Source organism: Phyllostomus discolor, chromosome 11, assembly GCF_004126475.2.
Source record: "Phyllostomus discolor isolate MPI-MPIP mPhyDis1 chromosome 11, mPhyDis1.pri.v3, whole genome shotgun sequence".
In the NCBI taxonomy this organism is placed as follows: domain Eukaryota; kingdom Metazoa; phylum Chordata; class Mammalia; order Chiroptera; family Phyllostomidae; genus Phyllostomus; species Phyllostomus discolor.
Window position 1 is genome coordinate 72140998 of NC_040913.2, and position 19170 is coordinate 72160167.

The following is a 19170-nucleotide window of genomic DNA, read 5'->3' on the forward strand; positions in this document are numbered from 1 at the left end:
CGGTCAGAGCCCAAACAATGGCTTTCTCTGTGCAGCTGGGCTCTGCACCTGGTGCCTACACGGGGGCCTCTGCGCTTTTGTCCTTCCGCACGCAGCGATGACCACACGCGGGTGGAGCTTATAAATACCCTCCGAAGGAGAAGTGAAACCACTGACCAGTTCTCCTTTTCTCTGCTTAGTTGGCGCCCAGCGGCTGAGAGCAGCTGGTCCGCGGGCGCGTTCCCCGGCACAGGGGCTCGACCTGCTCTTATTATTTTATGGTTGGGAAGCTTTTGGCAAACATCCTGTTTAGAATAAAATGGGACTCAGACTGACTTTCAGGGGCTAAATTTACCAACTAGAAACTTCAAACAAAATAAAAGAGAAAGCACAGGAAAGGGCAAGGCCCGTGAGAACCCCATTCACAGAAAGGGAACATCAGAGCCTCCTTGGGGTGACCTCGTTACCTGTATGTAGAAGGTCCTGGAGCTTGTGATGATTTCAAACAGGTTGTCCCTCATCAGGAGATCACTAGACAGAGAAAACGAAAGTCAGCAGGCGGGCTGGCGCACGCACCGGGGCCTCTGCCCGTCCTAATTCGAGGCACCGGTACCCTCCACCGTAAGAGGGGCTCCCGGGCCAGGGCTCCTTCAGCCCCTGCCTCAGAAACATCACAGGGCTCTCCTCTAGCTTCGCTCCTTAGAGGGCCTCGGGCGGTTCCCACATCCCCATGGAAGTCCTCACACGCACACTGCCACCCCCACCAGCTCTCATGGATCTAAAGCTCATTCCGTCTAACAGGGGTGTCCAACCTGCAGCCCAGGATGGCTGTGAGTGTGGCCCAACACATCATAAACTGACTTAAAACATTATGAGATTTATTTTTGTGATTATGTGTCACAATGTATTTCACATGTGGCCCAAGAAAACTCTTGCTCTTCCAGTGAGGCCCAGAGACGCCAAGAGGCTGGACACCCCTGCAAGCCTTCTGCTAGTATCCACCACACCCACACCACCTACAGTCATGTGGCTAGTACCTACCACACCCACACCCCCTACAGTCATGTGGTTTACTTGTTTTTGTGGGGGTTTTCACGGCTAAGAATGTACGAAGTGCTTTGTGCAAGGTACTGATTTAAGTGCTTTTTTTAGAGTCAAGTAGATGAAAATTTTATTACATACATCTATAGACAGGTTTATGTGTAGATATATCTATCTGCAGATACATAAAGACAAATGTACAATGTAATGATTTGATATTTGCATATATAGCAAAATGACCACCACAGTAAGTCTAGTTAACATCCATCACCACGCACAGTTACAAATTTTTCCTGTGATGCAAACTTTTAAGATCTACTTTCTTAGCAACTTTCAAACATACCATGCTACATTCTCCACACTGTACATTACATCCCCAGGATGTATCCATTTCATAACTGGGTGTTTGCACCTTCTAGGCCCCTTTACCCACTTCACCCACGCCCACTCCCCACCTCTAGGGACCGCCAGTCTGTTCTTCAAGGAAACCCAGGTTCAGAGAGGTTACGTGACTTGTCCACAGTACCGGAGCTAGTAAATGGCAGAGTCAGGACTTGAACCCAAGTCTGACTCCAGAATCTATGCTTCAATCACTCCACCACTGTCTGCCTCTCCTAAGGAAGCCAACTCTCTCATACCCAAACCCTCCCTCCACCCGAGCAGCAACCCGTCAGCTCCATCAAGTTCCTGCTCTGCGTCTCGTTACACTGGCCTGAGGGGACTGGACCCTCCAGAGAAGAGGGAAGAAAGAGTGGATGACTCCAAGGGGCTTCAAATGGTGTACAAGTTTGGGAAGAAGGATCCTGACTTCCACAAAGAAGGTGAGAAGCGGCTGATCCTCAGTGGCAAACCTCAAATCAGCTGAAATGATTTGCAGTATTAAATGTGTCCCAGTGGGGGACCTCTAAGGAGTGAAAAGTCTAATTCATTCTCAATTAAAAAAATGTAAAAAGTGCCCTGGCTGGCATAGCTCAATGGATTGAGTGTGGGCTGCGAACCAAAGCATCGCAAGTTCGATTCCCAGTCAGGGCACATGCCTGGATTGCAAGCCATGACCCCCAGAAACCACACATTGATGTTCTCTCTCTCTCTTTCTCCCTCCCTTCCCTCTCTAAAAATAAATAAATAAAATCTTTAAAAAAAAAACGTAAAAAGCTACACTATATAATGTGGTGTTGGATGGCGTGCTGCAGGCCCAGAGTCAGACTAGGCCCAGGAAAGGACTGATCTCAGGTGCAGCTGGCTTCCTGCAGGAAGACGTGAGAAGGAGGAGGCAGGCGCCTGGCCGGGGGCACGGGTGCCAGGGACGGGAGCGTGAGAGTAACGGCCCCCACAGGAGGGGACAGCAAGGCAGTGGTCAGACAGAGCAGGCTCAGATTCTGACTCCACTTCGAGAAAAGGTGTTTCAGGAACATCTAGAAAAAACGTTCTGGGCCTTGGTACCCTCGCTGGAAAAGAGGGATGAAAAGAACCCCTTCTTCCGGCCAGTCACCACCAGGTCAGTTTTAAGGAACAGAAGGCATCTGGCATGAGGCGTGTCACCCAGTGGTCGACTGAGACACAATTCACTGTTATCATCACCTTCTCGGCTTCTGAGGAGGGACAGCTCTGCTCTCTAGCTGAAATGTTTCAACTGTTTAAACTATTCGTGCACACAGAATGTAACCGTGGAATCGAACACTGAGGAGATCAAAGAAAAGCAGGGAGGAACCCCCGCCCCTTTCCAGGTCTACTTCTCAGGCTGCGTGTTGCCCTTCCATTCAAGTCTACAGATGCTCATGGACGGCCCAGAAGCCCGAGAGACCCGTGCCTGGGTTGAGAGGACACACGGTCTCAGAAGGCCTGGGGCCTGCAGAAAAGGTTTGGGGGCCCCCTTCCCTGATGCTCTTTCAACCCCCTTAAACTCCTAAACACAGGGTTCAGTCTGACACTGACAGGTATTTTGGTGAAGTATGGAACACTCTCAGGGCTGAGCACTCTCTGGGTTCTCTGAGACCGCTCCAATGTGCCCACAAGGTCATATGTCTAATCAGCACAGGCTCTCGCGGGTGAGGAACCACCTCTGAGGACCTGGTCACACTCAGTCTCTCCTTCGCTGCACTGCGGGAACTCCTATCCCTAGCTGCTCTCACAGCCTATGCACGGTCACTGTGCTCTGCAACTGCCATTTGCAGGACTCAGGGCCGTGCTTCAGCACTGCTGGGTCACACGGCACTTCGTGTTCACGCGAGGCCCTGCCATGGCTGCAGCCCAGTCTGCCTGCTGCTAGTCACTCCCCGGAGGATGCTGGCTGACCCTAACCCTGACCCTGACCCTAACCCAGCAGGCCCAGCCCATGTGACGAGACCATCGCACGGTCCCTCAGGCCTGCAGCCTCAGGGCTGAAGGGAGGGTTTCTAGATGTCCAGATGCCCTAAGGTTTCTAAAGCTTAGTTCCAGCACATCTGTATTTGGTGTGGATACAGGAGAGCCCTTACCTAGGGGCCCCCAATCACCTGCACCCTGTGATACTCGGAAGGTAACCATTTCCCAGTGGAAAAAGGAGCACATTGAGACTGCCTCCTCCTTCTGCCCACTGGGAGTGACAGAGTTGCTGTGGATCACCCTGTGTGAAGGGGACACCAGGGACTTGTCAAGAGGGGCAGAAAAGGCGTAAGAGATTTGGGGAGGAGGCACGGGCACAAGCAGTGATCCGACCAGAGGTGCTGAAAAGTGGGTGACTAAGGGCATGGGCCCCGCCCCGAGCCCCAGGCCTCCTGTGCAGCGAGCACCCAACACTGCCATGGCGACACATCGCAGCGCCACGCCGCTCCTGCACTCTTTCTTCTTCTCTGTCAGAGAAGTAGTACACCAGCTCCTCCTCTCGGGGGTGAGAGCAAAGTGATGGGCGGGGGGGGGGGGGGGGGGTAGTAAATCAGCCCGGGGGATGTGAGGGTAAGTCAACCTCACATCCACACCAGCTAGGATGTGGTGATGCAGCCACAAGACCTCAGGTCCGGGCCTTGTGCTGGGAAGAAGACCCGAACAGAGCCTCAGAAGTGTGGTAAATGAGGATATCAGAGGACATGGGGGTTTTGATCAGAAAAAAAATAAACAGAGACAATTACCCAGATTTGACCAGACACTCATGGGTCTTCAGAACATCCTTGAGAAAGATAGTGCGCAGCGGTTCTCGGTCCTGGGGGGCGGGGGGGAAGGAAAGAGGTAAACGAGGCTGTCCACGGAATGCCACGGCCCCAACTCGCTGCCTCACAGGACGGCTGGCTGAAAACCAGGCTGCAAATAAGGCAAGGCCTCAAATTCATCAAGAGATGAAAAAAAATATCTAAGAAGATGCTCAGTGGCTCTGACCACAGAACAGCTCACTGCACGGAAGGAGGGAGGAAGTTCGGGCCGCTGCAATGACATCGCTGTGATGGTGAGCACACAGGATGGACGGAGATAAGACGGAGAGGGGCCCCTCCGAAGTCTGTGTGTGTGCCACACCCCTCCGCACCCCTCTCCCCCAGGGTTACTGGTGCCCCTCTTCCCTCCAGGACCTCGGGGAGGGCCCAGGGCAACACAAACCTGCTCACACTTGAAGTAGGAGATCGCAAAGTCGTCGAGTGCAAAGAAACGACGTTTCCAGCTCTTCCGCTGAAATATCAAGCAAGCACAGAGCAGGACATTAGGAAGAGGTCCCAGCACTCCGGAGAGTGTTCCAGTCCTGAGCTGCCAGGGACACAGCCCCATGGAGCGGGGCTCCCACATTCAGTGGGGGCACAAACTCCTTCCAACCTGGGGCAATGCCTCTGACTTGTGGGGGCAAATGTTCAGTCCCGGGCCTCTCAGGGTTCGGGCAGGGGCACGGAGGGCTGCAGCCCCTCCTCGCAGACTGCTCTCCCACCGCTGTACCCGCACCCACCAGCTCCAGCCCCGGCGCCAACACTCACCACGTTCCCTTGCTTCACACAGTAGCCACTCTTAATGAGGGGAGGGCCGGTGGGGACACGGCAGCCTGTCGTGGGGACGTAACTCTGAGACCTTCGAAGGATGGCGTGGGACGCCGGCTCACTCCCTTCCTGCCCATCCCCACCATTCTACAAGGAAACAGTGTCAGGGTTAGCACCTCCCCCTCGACCCTCATGTGGCCTCCCCCGCCCCACCCAGCTCCCTCTGGCAAGTCACCTCTTTGCCTCTCTGCCCACAATGACAGTCAAAGAACAAAACAAGAAAATAAACATTTCCTTTGCTCCCATCAGGCTTTGCACCAGGGACTTTGGTGGAATAAGGCTCAGGGAGTTCAGGCAGACCCAGGAGAGAGGGGAGGACGGAGAAGGCAAACCAGGAGAGCAAGGAAACCTCATGTGCCTTCCGTAGCCCCACCCCTCTCAGGGTTCACAGGTGCTCATCTCAAACCATGCTGGCCACACGGCTTCATGACACAGTGGCCCCAATGTCCACGCGGCCATTACCTGCCTCCACCCTGGCCCTGTCATTTCTTGCCCACCCCATCTGCCCTGGCTCCACCTCTCCCACACACACCCCCCTTCCCTCAGCACAGTCCTCTGTGCAGCACAGTCCTCAGCATGTCACTGCCATACCATGGCCACTACACGCCCCCACGACCCCCTGGCGGCCCCAGGCCCCAGCACCTGGTTGATGGGCGTATGCACCACTACCCCTCCGATGATCTCTGTCTTGTAGGCCACCTGTGGCTTCTTCTCGAGGGCCGGGGGAACTGTTAGGTTTTTGAGAACTTCCGTGGCCAGGGGCATGTTCCCATGTTTGGGTACCTAGGAAGAATGATGGCATTGTAGTCAACAGGAAACAGAAACTTAGGGAAAGCAGGGAGTCAAAAGCAGGGCGGGAGGGGTGAGAAAAGCCAATGTACCAAATTATAGTACGATGTCCCTCTCCTCCCCCCAGCGTCCAAGTGATCCATAGCTTATGAACATGAACTCTGCCAACAACTCCACCACACGTGTGCACACACACACACAGGTACACGTTAACACACTTAACAAATGTGCTGAGCATCTACTGTGAGCCAGCCCTTCCCTGGCGAAAGACTAAAGATAAAACAGCGAATTTAGACCCGTGTCTCGCCCTCAGGGCACATACGTGCTCGTGGGGGAGACCGACCAAAACTGCAGAGCAAAACAATCAGTCGGTACAAATCGCGGCAGGAGCCATGACGAACAGACACGGGCCGAGCTCGCCAGCAGCAGGGGAACTGCTCGAGGTGGAGCGGTTGGCGCGGGTCTCCAGAGGAGGAGACGGGCAGGCGGTCCTCCGAGGGTGGGAAGGAGCCAGAAGCGCGAAGACAGAAGAAAGCACGGTACTGCTCGGGGGGACGGGTGACACACGGGTGGCACACGGCGCAGAATCGGGAAACGTGAGCTTGGGAGCCCGAGGGCCTGGGTACAAGCCCTGGTCTGTCACTAACTAACCACGGGACCTGCTGGCAATTCGCTGAATGTCTCTGGGCCTCCACCAGCTCCCGCGTACGTAAAATGGAAAGTGAAATGACCTTTATCTTGCAGAGTCGGTGTGGTTATCCCGTGACAGTGTGTGTTCATTTAAAAACTTGAGAAAGAGAAAAATCCAAAAGCATTACAAACGACTTGAGTTAACATTTCACAAAGGGTGCTCGCACGGACAGAGGAGCCCCTTCTGAGGCGGGAGCTGTCTCCGCTCCTCGCCGTGGCCGACCACACGCACAGTCACAGAAGCCTCGCGGCCGGCTGCAGACCACGGGCCACAGGCTGCACGCTGGGGGCCCCAAGGCAGACTTCGCCCAAACCGTGTTCCGTTTGTCCTAGGCCGTATGTGTTTCGATCTACACTTAACATTTGGGGCGTTTCACATAAAAATGCAGATGTCCAGCTAAGCAGCAGCTCACTCTTTGGATGGGGAATGCATTCTTCCGTTTGCCCCCATCCCTCCCATCCCCCCCACACCGAGGCCACGCTTCAGGTGGCACTGGTCCTCACTCACGCTGTTTTTCTTCCTCCTTGTCTATGTCACTCATTTATAACAGAGTCTGCAAACTCTGAGGAAATCTTTCATTTTGTAAAAAAAAAAAAAAGAGAGGCCTGCAACACTCAAGTCACTTGGCTACGGCCTTGACTAGCAACTCAACAGAGCCTAGACCCCCACTCCCAGCTGGGGTGGCGCCCGCAGCATCACACAGCCTCCCGTGTGGACCATGTGAGGAAGCCTAGCGTCCTCTTCCGCTTCTCCCACAGCCCAGGGGGTCAGAGGGACCCACGGACGTAGACCCTTCAAGAGCTCACAGCTCAGGGGACCAAGGACACTCAAAAGGGCAAGACCACACGAGTATGCTGTGGCCCCAGGAAGATGAGACCCCTCTTTCTGGCCTGCAAACTCAGTGCACACAGGCGAGGGTGACCTCTGCCCACCACGTCCCAAGACTGGGCCAGGCACCCACCCTGCCTTTTCCTTCTGGCTGTGGGGAGAGCAGCAGTTCCCATGGCTTTGGGCCTGCATTCAATGCCAAACAATGAGCTAAACTCTTCACTACATTACCCCTAATCTCAAGGGATCTTATCATGTAGGTATTATTTTCTCCATTTTACAGATGAGGTAAACAAAACCTCATTAAAATGAGGTAATTTGCCTGACTCACCGGTGCTAAATACACCTACCTACCTACCTCCCTACCTACCACCCATTCTAACTTTCTCTGCGTTTTGCCATTATGAGATAAAATTCTTCAGGAATGCTGACTATTGCTGGGGTGTTCAGTGATATCATCACCATGGAACAGCAGAGATTCTCCTCAAATGACCCAAGCGGCTTCCTGAAAGCCAGCAAAGAAGCAGAGACACAGCTCTGAATCCGCAGTGGCCAGAACAGAACCTCCCAGAAGCTGGGCCATTGTGTCACCTCCTCTCAGAATCTTGTCCTCCACCAGAGAGGGGCCGCTGGTCACCACTCACGCCCCTGCAGCGTGGGCTGCTTCTGACCAGCCTCCCAGAGCCTTTCCAAAACCGCTGCGCTGCCGAAGAGTTTGAATCAGCCTATGAAGGACCAGCTCAACAAAATCTATGCTCCAAGGTCAAAAACCAGGTCATCCTCTCGGTTGGTCCTTATTATCCCAGAGGCCTAATCAAAGGCGGGCCCTCTTCCATCCACCTGTGCCATGTTCTCCTGTGCTGGAGATCCACGTGGGTCTCATTCGCAATGTGAAATGCAACTTGCAAGGACTTGCTCTGCACCAGGCCCGGTCAGACTCCTGCGATGGAGACTCCAACACGGGGCGTGGGGGTGGGTGGCTGTGCTCCAGCCGCACACTCCGTTTTCAACCCTTTGGAGAAATGCAGTGAGCTGAATAATGTTACCCTATAACCTCAGAATGTGACCTAGTTTGGAAACATGGTCTTGGCACATGGAATTGAACTGAGATGGGGTCACATTGGTCGAGGGTGGGCCCGAAGTTCTCTGACTGTGAGAGCAGGAGAGGTCACGCAGGCACACAGGCCGTCCGAGGATGGAGGCAGAGACGGAACACTGCAGCTATACACCAGGCACACTGAGGGCTGCCGGGAGCAGCAAGCACACTCCCCTAGAGCCTCCAGAGGGAACTCGGCGCTGCCGACGCCCTGTTCCCAGACTTCTGGCCTCCAGAACTGTGAGAGAACCAACGTCTGCTGTTTTAAGCCACCCAGTTTGTTATGGTAGCCCCAGAAAAAATACAGAAATACTGACATTCTGCGAGAGCCTGATTCTTTAAATACCACCTGTTGATGGTTTTCTCCAGGCATAAGGACTCCGTGACCTCAGCACAACATGAGCAAAGACCTGTGGGCAGGAACACTGGACCCGTCCTGGCTCCACAGCCGTGGGCAGGCCACTCTGGTCTCCTGGCATGTGCATCTCCTCATTCATAAACGGGGATATTTGCACTGGCCCTTCCTACTTAAGGTTTTTACAAGGCAAAAAAGGAAAGCATGTATGTAAAACTATGTGTAAGCTAACACATTTGAACACTGTTGCTCGTTTTTAATATTTGTATAAACTCCTAGGTTTTGGGAGCCAGAGGGTCCTGGGGTTTGAATCCCAGCTTTACCACTTATGAACCTCTAGGCTTTGGGCAAAACTCCAACTTCCCTTCTCCTCCTCGAAAAAATGACAATAAAACCACCTGTCTCGCACAGTGATGTGTGGGGTAACCGGATGGCACGTGTGAGGGTTTAGCTCAATATGCTATCTGCCCCCTTTCACCTCTGTACCCCGCTAAGTACCTGATGCTTCCCTCTGCACATGAGGTGCCTTAGAATTAATATGGATGTTATCCAGCTGGTGTCCCAGCCCCACACCTACCCCTTGTCCTCGCCTCCCTAAGGAAGGACAGACAATGTAAGATGATGCAGAAGTAAAGAAAGGAGTAAGCCCTTCAAGGACACAAAAAGATTAGGAGGACGGAGAGTACCCCTCCTCTTCCTTCTATCCCAAAAGACCTTCGGTAAGAGGTCCGAAGCAATGTACTAACAGAACGAGAAGAGTGAGGGGGGTCCTGGAGATTGTGGAGACCCTGAAGAAGGCTGTGACATCCCACCATGCCTTTAGACTTCCAGTCTCTGGACACCTGCATGCTCCTCCCGCTCCCATAGCCTGTAATTCCCCCTCCACGGGGCCAGAAACGAGCAGAATCAGCTGATTAGAGCAACTCTATGATCCAGGCACAAAAGAAAGAGAAAGAGGTTCTCCACTGCTTTACACGCTGTGTAGCCCAGTTCCTCAGGCAGGAAGAGAGGAAGGAGGAAAGCAGGAGGAAATGCTGAATGAGGATAAAGTATGAGACATTGAAAGAAACTGCCCAAATTGTGCAAGACGCAAAGCATGAAGACCTCCACATGAGTAGAGAAAGCCTGTACTAAAGCCAGCACTCCAATGCCAAGTCCACCAGCCTATGGGTGAGCAGGCACATGGGTTAGCAGCAAGCTCCTGATTTTTGCTCTCTCCTCACGAGTTTGGCAAAGTTTGTCAGAAAAACAAGCTAACAAGCAAAACTGCTTCAGTGACTGGATTGTACTCCGTGTGGGTCTGGCATCACAGGTGCTGGATAGGTATAAATTTCTTCTATTACTTTTTTCATAGAAATCCTGACGCATCTGGAGAATGATCTGTCTCAGCACATAATGGTTATTATTGGGAGTCACTAGAATGCAAAAATTTCTGGCTATATGATACAGAAAATCAAACTTTTCAGCATACAAACCATGTTTATGATGCCACAAGTCTGTCTAGACTATTAGTTAAAGGTCTAGTGTTTCCCAAAACACTAGAGTGTTTTTCCCTTTCTTTTCTCTGTATTTCTAAGGAAGAAAAAAGATGTGCTTCATCAGTTAAATCAAGGAGAATGAGAGTCCTCACGAACAGTCAGTGAACTAGTTCCGTGATGCTTTTAAATAAAACATTTGTGTTTTATTTAAAAAGAGGGAGAGAAACATCAATGTAAAAGAGAAACGCTGACTGGCTGCCCCATACACACCCCAGCTGGGGACTGAACCCACGACCCAGGCATGTGCCCCGACCAGGAATCAAACTGGCGACCTTCCGGTATGCAGGACAATGTCCAACCAACTAAGCCACACTGGCCAGGGATCAGTGACGCTTTTAAATAAGACATCTTTGCAGGACAGGTTGGTGGACGGCCCGGACTGACCCCCCAGGCCACTTTGTCCCTCAAGCCAGGACAAAGTTCTGACTTCCCTCCTCACGTGCTTTTCCTTCGCTTCCCACTGTCAGCAATGCATTTTCCAATCCTACCGCCTCCTGATTCAGCATTGCCCAAAACACAACTGACCAGGAGCCCTCCCAGGAAGCACAAAGCAGGCGCTCCACAAACTTCCCATTGAACTTGATTCCAACTCTCTGTTCACCTTGCAGTCTGCCATGGTGTAAGAAGAGGCAGGGGAACTGGATCTGGAACAAGCTTCTGGAAAAGCCCCTGCCACCACTGGGAATCCTTCCCCACCCCAACAGGCCACATGCCGGGAAGAGGCGCGGACCCCTCCAGGAAAGAGAAGAAATCATACGTACGGTGATTTTGCTGGCTTGATTCAGGGCTTCAACCCAGTCCTTCAGATCCTTCTGGTCATTGGCTTGAAGAAAATACCGCTGAGAGAGGGCATTGATGACTGCAGACGTCGTGGAGAAGGAGGGAGAAAAACCCAGGTCAGAACACACACAGCACAGAGACTTCACAGAACTAAAGTGCTCAAAGTAGCACGGTGCGGGGTCCCCACAAAGCAGAGGAAGACCCTTCCCGCCGTGCAAAGTCACCTGCATGAATATTGGGTAAGCAGCAGGATACAATGCTCTCTCTTTAAAAATGTGGTTTATTCTACTGGCCACAAGATGACACCTGACGTTAACAACAACCTTAACGCGCTGTTGTGCAGTGAGTAATGAGGCTGCTAGTCTGCCACCAAGGAGACAGGCACTTGAACTGCTTTTCAGAGGTGCTGACAAATTTACACTCATAATGATACATGTATCGCTATGAATAATTTTTGGCCCCAGAGTTCCTTGTTTCCACTGGCACAACTGGCCTTGGTTAGGAGTATTGTCTGTGGTTAGAAAATGGAACAAAGCTTTTCTGAATCAAATGATCAAATCTGTGACCTTGACCTCATCTTCAACCTGGTCTCTCCTCTGAGCACTCCAATAGGTCAATAATTTACTTCTGGGTTCATAACTTTTTTAAATAGATCTGCTGACCCCAAAACCTGACAGCATCATTTTTGAGCTCAGCGGTGACATTTAAAAAAATAATGGAGCCCTGGCTGGTGTGGCTCAGTGGACTGAGTGCCAGCCTGCAAACCAAAAGGTCACCAGCTCGATTCCCTGTCAGGGCACATGCCTGGGTTGTGGGCCAGGTCCCCAGCCAGTTGGGGGTATACAAGAGACAACCAACCAGTCAGTGTATCTCTTGCATATCAATGTTTTTCTCCCTCTCTTTCTCCCTCCCTTCCCTTCTCTCTAAAGATAAAATAAAATCTAAAAAAATAAAAAATGCTGGAAGAACAAGAGCACCAAAGAAGCTTGACCTGACCTGCAGCCGGGCACGAGGATGACTCAAGGGTCCATTTGATTCTCCTAGCATAAAAAAGCCTGAACTTTTTAAGAGGTGAGAATCATGGGACATGGAGTTCATCACCTCATTCATTCAGTGAACAAGTATTTATTGAGCACCTACTATGTGCCAGAACCACACTTCATGCTGAGGATACAGTTATACCCTTGCCTTCATGAGCTTACATTCAGAATCACCCTAGATATATAACAGAAACTATTATCATTTGCTTGTATCGCTTAATACAGTACTGACAACACAGTGGGAGCTAAATATACACTGATGAGTCGATAGCTTGAGGCATCCACAGAGTGGCTCTGCTTCCTGGGTCACCCTCTACACTGCCACTCCTTTGGCAATACTGAGATGCTAAACAGAATATCCCTTCTTTTCTATTATTTCCCCAACTTTCCCAAGTCTCCACCTTACCTGAGCACACCACTACAGAGCCCTGAATTCAAGGTTCCTAGAAACTTCTAGCAGATACTTTGTGCCCTACCCAATGGAGTCAGGAAGACTTGCGACACCATTGGACCTCTGTCTTGGGTTATTAATAGCCTTTGTCGTGAGACCAAGGAAAGTAGTACCACTTGAGAGCCAGGAACACGGCCGTGACTGCAGTCACTCATACACACAGGGCTGAAGTCATGTGTGATCAGCAGACCGTCTCTAGGCCAAAGAGGAAGTTGCTGTAGGAGTGTTCAGAAAACCCATCCTCTAGCTCAGTACTTACCAAAGCAAAACGGAGTCTTTGGCTTCTGCTTTGGGGTAGCTATGCTCACCTAAATCAAATTAAAAAAAAAAAACAATAAAAAGATGCATAACCATGTTTCTAACACTGGTAAAAAGCATTTTTCCTATTTTTGTATGTGAAATATTTCTCACAAAAAGAAGCGTATACAAATACATGAACACTTTAAAACTAATAACAACCAAGAGGAAACCCTGTACTCACCATCCAGGTGATGAAATAGGACATTATCAGCCATGTTTCTCAGAAGTCCCCTCTGTGCGCCTCCCTGACAGGGGCCCACCCCCACCCCGCAGAGAGAACTTCTATCTTAATGTCTGTGTTGGTCTTTATCTTTGCAGAAACACTTTCAAAAGCCACTGAGTCTTGACAAAACTCTCTCTGGACCACAACGCCTGTACTGGCACCACTCACACCAGCCAGAGTCTACTCCTCTGTCAACCACCAAGCCCCCTCCCTGAACTGTTCTCCACATGGAAGGCGGTGCTGCTACAAATACACAGATTTCAACTGCAGCTCCCGGAAAGATGAGGCAGCATGGCACTCACTGCATTTGGACACACTGACAGATTTCCTACACACCTACCCTGACTGCTTAACCGTGAAAACACACACTTTTCACACGCTCCAAGAGGAGCCAATGGAATCACAGGGCGTAACTACATATTGAAGGAAGGGGCATAAGAAAGTAGAAATATTTCTATATTTTCTGTTGCTTGATTGCATCTTGCTTTTTCAATCCTACCCCCGGCACATACATTCCTGAGCACATGCTTGCAAGCCCACCTCTCTGACGTTCAAATACAATGAATGAATGAAGGAAAGCAACTCATATTCCACCAAATGCCCACAGAGATTAGGTGGCTACCCTTGATAGAGGCTGGACCTCCCTGGAGCAGGCCTCCACCACGGGACCTGGGTTTCCTAAGGGGCCAGCCACCTTCCCCCAGGAGCTATTCCGACATTGCCATAATCCTCCTTTACCATTCCTCCAGCCCCTTTCCAGCCAAGGACATTGTCTTTCTTGTTTTTGCAGAGGGGCCCCAGGAGTGGTTCTTGCTTTAACAGAAGACATGAAGCCAGAAGCTAAGGAAAAATCTTGAGTCAAAATTAAGGTCTCTCCTTGGCTCATAGTTGCTAAGGGTCTGATCGTTACTCGCCCGCCAGTCTGTCTGGATCCCCACTCTTGGCTCCAAGTTCTTTCAACAGACCTGCCCAGATTTCTTCTCGACCAAAACCAAGCCTGCCCTGAATACTCAACACACGAACTGAGGTAGCAGCCGACCAAAGGAAGGACAGGCAGTATAGCCTGAACTCTGGTGCCAGAGGACCAGGGCTCAAATCCGAGGCATCCCAGCTATGTGACCCCCATTTCCTGTCCCGTCAAATAGGTATAATGATATCATGTTCCCATGGGGCTATTGTGAGGACTACATGTGACACTGCAGGTGAGGCACTTACCTATCCTGTCCTATAGAAGATGCTCAGTAAAGGAGAGACTATTGCTTTTGATACGTCATGCCCTTTAAAATCTCATTCCACATTACTTAGCACACACAGTGCCACGCTTGGCACTATGAGCGAAATGCTGAGAGCCTTGTGAGCTTCTCAGGGCCTAAAAAAAAAGCGTGAGACCAGAAAAAAATGCCTGGCCTCCAACATACAAAAGGAATATGGCATACTCAACATAGATATTTGATTAAATGTGTGTATAACACCATCTCAACCTCAAGGACAAGTATTTAATTAACTGCATACAACATGCCACATTAAGTCAACTTCATTAATGTTCCACTTACACATTCATAAAAATTTCATTACATTCAAAAAACTTCGTAGCTTTGATTTTCTTAGTTCATGAAATACTTGGGTGTGCAAGATGATTGCCAAGAAATTAGAGCCAATCAAAAATTAAATGATTACTCATAGCCAAATCATTCCAAAAGTAAAATAATTTAAACCCTTTCAAATATTTTACAGCCAAAGAATTACACTTAATGAGAAATGTAGGTACGTTTTGATATGTTTACCATGATGAGAGGGGGAGGCCAAAGGGCCTAAGACAGTCTTTAAACAGCCCCGAAATACATGAAGAGTCAAGCAAAGGTGAACCCACACATCCTGAGTTCAGACACCCACTACTCAAATTCAGGCATGTCTTTGCCACTCCCAGGGCCCGCGCACTGGAGCTCCACGGCACCACCGTCCCGGCCCCTGGGCTACCTCGTTTTCCTGAGCGTTAGACCCCAGAATTCACTCTGAACCACAGCGTGTGCCTTTATGCTGCTTGTGTCTGATGTTCTGCTCCGTCAGTGACTCATTTTCTTGCAGCACCTGTGTGCCTGTGGGTCCTCGTGCCCATGAACGCCCGCGTGTCCTGCCCTTGGCGCCTATGTAACCCTGACCATCAGAGAACGGCCTTGGGCATCCCAACCCTAAGAACCCACCTATCTTGTGGCCTCCCTTCTACGTTCAGCTTTGGAAGGGCAATGAAACGCTGGGTACTTCAAGACCCTCTCCAGCTTGTTAGGAGACTCTTGCTCCCAGGAACAGACATTTATCATGGACTAGAAAGACCACCGTTGTGCGACACTTTTTGCCCTGGTTGAATGACAAATGGCCTGCTTTGACCACAACTTATCACCAACCAGTACTGCAAGAATGCTACCCATGTGCTCGCTGTGGGAACTGACCCTTTCAGAGGGATCGCCTGGTTTTCATTCGTTCTCCAGTTTTCAGTCAGGGGGATGTGTGATTATATGCACGCACATCCGCAATTTGCCTCATGGCTTATCACACAAGGATTATTTGGCAAAGCAGTTCCTCGCTGAATTAACTAGACATCGGTGCTAGTTCTGCCCTGATGAGCCGTTAAGCCAGTGCTAAGACCCTCAATGGCTCTGATCAGCTTCCTGATTAGCAAAGCCAGAGTAAAATTCTCATGGTTAAAGAAGGGCAAAAAGAAGAAAATGAAATTATATCTACCTGCACTGTACCCCTCAGAGAGCAGGGCCAAGGCGGGGTTCTCACTGTGAACAGTTAGCCCTGGTCCTCTCCTGACATTCTGGTGACTGTGGAAGCAGAATCCTTGGCCCCTGGGAAGTACACTGCCTCTCCCCACACCCCCACCACATCTTGGTGATCAAGCCAGGCTGTGCAGCCGCCCCCAGACACGGTGAAGGAGCCAACAACCCTAACAAGTGTGGTTGACAGATGCACTAGGTAAAGGCAGTCAAGTGCAACCATCTGCACGCCACAAGGTGGCCTCAACTGCGTGCCTGCACAATCGTGGTTGACTGGTAGATCCTGGGTTATGCAAACAGGGAGAGGAGGTCGGGATGTGAGGGGGAAATGAGCGCAGGTCACCCAGAAAGTGACGCAGATGAGGCTGCCCCACAGTGACACAGACTCTCGGGAACTTGTTCTTATCAGATCGAATGCAGACCACAGGAGCAGCCAGCTCATCGGTGGCACGGCTCTGCTAGCCAGCCCCACCCTGCCTGTCCCTGGCCGGAAGTAGAGCTGGGGCCCCTCTGGCACAGCAGCAGCAGCAGCAGAGTGAGGTCTAGGGGCCCTGGTGCCGCTCTGCCCCGGGGCCCTGGGAAACGCTGCCCTATGTGGTGGCGGCAAGAGCAGAGGAAGAGAAGCAGCAGCCACCTACACAGGATGACTGCAGGGGCTCTGGGTCGAGGTCTCTGAACCAGTCAGGGCTTCAATGAGCCCCGAAATCATAGACAAAATCCTGGTGTGCACGCACACACATACTTTGCCTGGAAAATGAGTCCACACTTTTCATCAGACTCTCCAAAGGATCCATGACCCACCCCAAAAGTAAGGAATGTGGACCCCGTGAAAAAAGATTCATCTGATGTGAACTCCAAGGAGAAATTTATCTGCTGAGATAAGTTCCCCAATGGTCAACAAAGAGCCCAAATTTTATAAATAATAAGAGTCTAGCAACCATCTACTGACAGGAGGCACCCAGACGGAGTCCCTGGCTCCCTGCACTGTGCCCTGGTCACTTTATGCGTCTGAGTCAACTACTGTAAGAGAGTTCCTGGTTTTGTCTTTGGACCAATGGACTGAGACTTTCCCCATCCAATCAGAACTACACAATTACATCCTCATTTGCCAGACCAACCATCCAGAATTGTTCTGTAACAACCAATCAGGATACACAATGCTGAGGAATTGGGGCTGCACGATTTGTATCAATTAGAACCATACGGTCCAATCAAGATGGAGGCGTAGGTACACATGCTTTGCCTTCTTGCACAACCATAAGAAAGATCACAACTAACCTCAAAACAAAAAACACCCAGAACTGCCAAAAAACCGAACTGTATGGAAATCCAACAACCAAGGATTTAAAGAAGACATATTCATCCAGACAGTTAAGGGGGAGGAGAGAGAGGGCTGGGGCAGACAAGAGGTGGTGTGGTGGCAGCAAGGTAGCCGTGGCAACAGCGACCAGCAGAACAAACGGTCCCGCATTTACCTGTGGTGGATAAAATCTGGGAGAGACACCTAGGGAGCAACCCATCCCAGCCCCAGGTCAGACTGCCCAGCCCAAGGTTCCAGTGGAGGGAAAATAAAGCTTCGTAACTTCTGTCTGTGAAATCGCGGGGGTTAGGGCGGTGGAAGCAACTCCCAGTCTCTAAGGAGAGTCCATTTAAAGGGCCCACACGGACTGAGACCATACGTGAACCCACCCACTCTGGGAACCACCACCAGGGCAATACCTAGAGGGGCGCCAGTCGCATACAGAAGTGGGTGAAGTGACTGGAAGTGGGGCAAGTGCCTAGCAAGCCTCCAGCAGCCAGGCAGTGGCACTGTCCCCTTTTCAACTCCTCCAGCAGCCAGGCAGCGGCACTGTTCCCTCTCCAACTCCTCCCCCACATACAGAGCCACAAAGCAGTGAAGCGGGTTAGCCCACCCTGGTGATTACCTACGGCTCCACTTCATACAACACAAAAGGTGTGCCAAGACATGGAGTCAAAGCACTCTGCCTAATACACAGAAACAAACACAGGGAGGCTGCCAAATTGAGGAGACAAAGAAATATGGCCCAAATGAAAGAACAGAATAAAACCCCGGAAAAAGAACTAAGCAACAAAGACATAGCCAACCTATCAGATGCAAAGCTCAAACACTGGTGATAAGGATGCTCAGAGAACTCACTGAGTATGGTAAAAGCATAAGGGAAGAAATGAAAGCTACACTAAGTGAAATAAAGAAAAATCCACAGGGAACCAACAGTGAAGGAAAAGAATCAAATCAATGACTTGGAACATAAGGAAGAAATAAACAGTCAACCAGACAAAATGGAGAAATAAGAATTCAAAAAAATGAGGAGAGAAGAAGACGACTTTGGGACATCTCCAAAAGTGCCCACATCCAAATCACAGGGGTGCCAGAAAGAGAAGAGGAAGAGCAAGAAATTGAAAACTTATTTGAAAAATAAAAAGAAAACTTCCTTAATTTGGCAAAGGAAATACATACAAGTCCAGGAAGCACAGAGAGTCCCAAACAAGTTGGACCCAAAGAGGACCACACCAAGACACATCATAATTAAAATGCCAAAGGTTAAAGATAAAGAGAATCTTAAAAGTAGGGAGAGAAAAGCAGAGAGTTACCTACAAAGGAGTTCCCATAAGACTGTCAGCTGATTTCTCAAAACAAACTTTGCAGGCAAGAAGGGACTGGCAAGAAGTATTCAACACAATGAAAAGCAAGTCCCTACAACCAAGATTGCTTTGTCCAGCAAAGCTATCATTTAGAATGGAAGGGCAGGTACAGTGCTTCCCAGACAAGGTAAAGCTAAAGGAATTCATCATCACTAAGCCCTTATTATATGAAATGTTAAAGGGAATTATTTAAGAAAAAGATGATCAAAACTATGAACATTAAAATGACAACAAACATACCTATCAACAACTGAATGTTAAAAAAAAAAAAAAGAAAGAAAGAAAGAAAAGAAAAGCTAAGCAAACTAGGCCCTGGCTGGTGTGGCTCAGTGGATTGAACTCTGGCCTGTGAAGCAAAGGGTTGTTGGTTCGATTCCCAGTCAGGGCACATGCCTGGGTTGCGGGCCAGGTCCCCAGTGGGGGGCATGTGAGAGGCAACCACACACTGATGTTTCTCTCCCCCTTTCCCCCTTTCCCACTGTCTAAGAATAAATAAATAAAAAATCTTAAAAAAAAAGAAAAGCTAGGCAAACTAAAACAGGAACAGAATCATAGATATAGAGATCATTTGTAGGGTTATCAGCAGTGGGGTGGGGAGAACGAGGGAAAAGGTACAGCGATTAAGC

The 19170-nt window shown here is 50.2% G+C and overlaps 1 protein-coding gene across 3 annotated transcripts in view; it reads right to left on the bottom strand.

Annotated features, from left to right (window-relative positions):
* Positions 1 to 19170, bottom strand: part of PLEKHA2 (pleckstrin homology domain containing A2) — a 72855-nt gene that overhangs the window by 12510 nt on the left and 41175 nt on the right. For all 3 annotated transcript variants that reach the window (XM_028527048.2, XM_028527047.1, XM_036011580.1), the window contains 7 exons: positions 12840 to 12888; positions 11071 to 11168; positions 5655 to 5795; positions 4953 to 5099; positions 4588 to 4656; positions 4128 to 4198; positions 447 to 510 (listed from right to left, as the gene is read on the bottom strand). In XM_028527048.2, coding sequence (XP_028382849.1) covers positions 447 to 510; positions 4128 to 4198; positions 4588 to 4656; positions 4953 to 5099; positions 5655 to 5795; positions 11071 to 11168; positions 12840 to 12888 — 639 coding nt within the window. The remainder of the gene's footprint in view (positions 1 to 446; positions 511 to 4127; positions 4199 to 4587; positions 4657 to 4952; positions 5100 to 5654; positions 5796 to 11070; positions 11169 to 12839; positions 12889 to 19170) is intronic.